At 42.4% G+C, this 3,926-nt stretch overlaps 1 protein-coding gene across 1 annotated transcript; it reads right to left on the reverse strand.

The window, feature by feature from the left end:
* Window positions 1-823: 823 nt before the first annotated feature.
* LOC105234042 (trypsin-4) lies at window positions 824-1,888 on the reverse strand. The gene has a single exon (XM_011216246.4). The coding sequence runs from the start codon at window positions 1,752-1,754 to the stop codon at window positions 939-941; it is 816 nt and encodes a 271-aa protein (XP_011214548.2). The 5' UTR covers window positions 1,755-1,888; the 3' UTR covers window positions 824-938.
* Between the last annotated feature and the right edge of the window lie 2,038 nt (window positions 1,889-3,926).

Raw genomic sequence — 3,926 nt, forward strand, 5'->3', positions numbered from 1 at the left:
ACAAACTCCAGCAAAAACTCATTTTCATGTTAATATGTGTACAAATTAAGGATAATAATTGCCAGTACAAGCAAGCACATATAAGCAAAACTACATTGAAATGGGTTAATAGTGGTGTGCGGCACCCACTTCGTGTATGTACATACACACAGGACTACATGTGAGAGTACATTCGTTGCATAACTCACACCGGCAGCCAGAGAATGTCTTCTAATACCAAAGGTCGACATGCATTTCCGCACACAAGCATATACCGTTACATGTAAGTATATTAGTATATTTATGTGTCTGAAGATATGCATATTAAAGTGCCTCGGGGTACATGGCGTCGTTTAACGTCGGCCGCCCACTCTCCCAGCGCCGAAACCACCGTCGTCGGTGTTTTGGTCAAGTGCAAAGCCCGCATTAGTAGCCGCAAAATGCTGGACAAAGCAAATCTGCATGCGGTTGCGTAACCATTGCAAAGATAAATGGCCCCCACAAACTCTGCCCAATAACACTGTCAGCGCTATTATCATTAAACAGTAGTGTTGGCGCTGTTGGAGTGTGAATCGAAAAGTCAAGTCAATCAATACTCTGCTCGACTCGACATCAGTCAAAGGGATATGATTTCGGTGGTGTGACCGCTACATGCTGACGATGGAAAGATAAGCAAATTACATAATAATAATTTGACAGCAATTCCGTTACACCAGCCAACTGCGCTTTATAGAGTGGGCAGCATTGAAGTTGACTTCTAATTTATAGCACATTAAGTTGCAAGTAAAATTTATAACTTAGAAGTTTGATCCATGACTATATCTACATCTAGTTTGGAACTTAATAGTTTTCACAACATTTATTGAAAGTCCTTCCTTTTATACAATATCTCCAAAAGGCCAATTTTTATTTCAAGAAATTTCGTCACAAATAATTATCATTGGTTTTCACATGCTTTTTTACTTCTTCCTATCTCTGGGGATGCTGTCCGCATATTTCTCTGCCAGGGTGGTCTGCACCCAGTCGATCAGCTGTGAAACGCGTGTATAAACACCGGGCTTATTAGGACGCGCACAACCAACTCCCCACGACACGATGCCCACTAGTTTCTCGTCCACCACCAGCGGACCGCCCGAGTCCATTTGGCAGGCATCGATGCCACCTTCAGCATAGCCAGCACAGAGCATGCGATCAGTGACGGATCCCTCTAACTGCTCATTGCACACAGTCTGATTGACAATAGGCACACGAGCGTACCGCAAAACGTAAGAGCCTGGCCCATAAGCGGACTTGTAACCCCAACCGGCCACCAAACCGACATCAGTATCCAACACTAACTCACCAGCTTCGGGCAAAGCGATAGGCTGTATGCGTCTGCTGAAGATGAGCGCACTGGACAGACGCACCAAACCGATATCGTAGTCCATGGTATCCATGCTGAAGCGGCGGTCATAATGTATCGCAGCCACGTTGATCAACACGCCCTCGTGCGAGGAACGGGTCTTTGCGCCGGCATGAATTTGTAAATCCTTAGCATCGCTGGCCACCAAGCAATGAGCTGCGGTGACTACGGTGCGTGCATTGATTATCGAACCGCCACAAATGTGGAAGCCGAACGTCTTCAGAGAGACGATGTACGGTATGTTCATAGAGACTGCCGACGAACCGCCCACAATGCGACTGAGCGAAGCACCCGAAAATATGCTAGCCGCTTGGATCCATGACAGCGTGCTGACAGCAATCGCCGTGAACAGTTGAAAGCGTAGGATCAACATTGCAAAGTTTTAAGTACTTTCTAAAAAGATTTTGTAGAGCTGCACCTGCGTCACGATCCACCGCGAGTTCTAAAACGTTACTTTTGGACTGACTCGCGGAAATCGTGTAAGCTTGTGTCTGTGTCGGAAGTTATCTTGCTCCATTTGTACGAACTTGACACTGGGTGCAGCGAGACATTGGTTTCGGGGTTGTCTGATAAGCGACTGTTAATAGAATTGACGAGCGCGAACATCAATTTGTAATTAGGCAAATTCACCTTATCGGTGTTCTTGGCGATAGCACTTTTTGTTTTTAAACAGTGAAGTCTAAATTTTAATTACCTGAACTGGGTGAAAATGCCATTTTCGTAAACAATGTCGTTTATTTGTTTATGATGTAATTCGATTCTAAATTATAGAGTTACTATTGCCTTAGTATTATCCACTGTTTACTTGTATATTTTTGTCTAGAACTACTCCATATCTACATATCTATATATATAAATCTAGTTTTGTTAGATTTCAATATACCACAAACAATATTTCGAAGACAAATTTACTCGGCGCATTCTCTGAGCACGTTCTAAGGAAAGTTAAATTGTAGTCTTCATAGTTGGTACGAAACTCATACAGTTATGCAGAATGACATTGAGCACATCCATCAAAATCTCCGTCAAAATCGGTAAGAACCTCTCCGAAGTGTTCGATGCCAATGAGGTTTTAGACAGGGTGATTCCGTCTCGTGCGTCTTTTTCAAGATAATGCTGGAAAAAGTAATACGTGCCGCTAATCTCAACCGCAGAGGGACTATCTATTCTAAATGTAAATAGTACTGTGGTACGTAGATGATACTGACATCGTAGGCCTTAACAACAGAATTGACAGCGCAGTGTTTTCCAGCCTAAAAAAATAAGCGAAAGAGATTGGTCTTGTGGTAAACGAGAGCAAGGCAATGTACTTAGAGGTCGCACACAAAGATTCCTCGCGTCTAGGGAACTACGTCACTGTTGGCAACTACATATATATTTGAAAAAGTTAAGGACTTTTTATATCTCGGAACCAGCATAAATCTCATAAATAATCTAAACCTGGTGATAAAGCGCAGACTCTTCTAACTCTTTCTAACAGGCGCTACTTTGGCATCGGCAGGCATTTGAGAAGCAGATCTCTCTCGCGACGAAAAAAAATTACGCTCTTTAAGACTCTCATTATGCGCGTGCTATTATACGGCGCAAAAAAATTGACGATGACGAACCGAATTCAGAAAGCCCTTGAAGCATTCGAGAGAACTGTGCTTTGCAAGATCTTTAAAGTCGTCCGTTTGAGTGATGATAATCGAATAAAATGGAATCACGAAGGTTAGGTCATGTCATTCGCATGAAAGATAATGCTCTAGCTAAAAGCTTCTTTTGCTCGAGACCCATGTATGAACATAGGAAGCAATGGCGCCCAAACATCCAATGGAGGAACAAAATGCATAGCGTACAGTCTGGGTATGCCTGTCACTTGAGATGAACAACTAGCATGACCTCGCAGAGAATAAAAGCAACCGCTGAAGTTTTGTGTTCTCCGCTCAGACCATCTAACAGTTTTAATGCCATAGAAAGAGAGGGCGACTGTTACCAGACATCCATTCGTGGATCCACAAACGACATGGAGACCTGGATATCCAAATAACCCAACTATTTAGTGACCATCGAAGCTACCTTTACAGATTTCAGCACAACATTAGTCCTAATTGTTCGACGTATTCGGCTCTTTCAGTAACTCTTTATTTTTCTTCTGTATTTTTTTTATTGCCCATGGAAAAAACTTAACACTACACTCGGTGGTAGTTTTACAGTGGAAAATTTTACGACACTCATGTATCAGTCCACTGAAAACTGTCAAAGAAGCGACAGCCTCAATCAAGACAAAACTCCGTGCCATAGAGAAGACTTATATGTCTTATCACTCCCACGAAGTAATAATTAATCATGTGGTTCCGTGGCAGAGTCTGGAGCTGGAAGAAGGTTAAGCTGTTTGAAGTTCCGCACTAACGGCTTTTGATGCGTCCTACTACTCAAAAAAAAAAAAGATTTAGAAAAAGAGAGGACAGCAATTTCATTTTGAGTAGCGCAATTTTTAAGTGGTTAGTCTATAGTCAGTAGTAGATTTTCGAATATTTCTTCGCTGCTGAAATCACTAGCTTTC

This window comes from Bactrocera dorsalis, chromosome 4 (assembly GCF_023373825.1).
Source record: "Bactrocera dorsalis isolate Fly_Bdor chromosome 4, ASM2337382v1, whole genome shotgun sequence".
NCBI classification, from domain to species: Eukaryota; Metazoa; Arthropoda; class Insecta; order Diptera; family Tephritidae; genus Bactrocera; species Bactrocera dorsalis.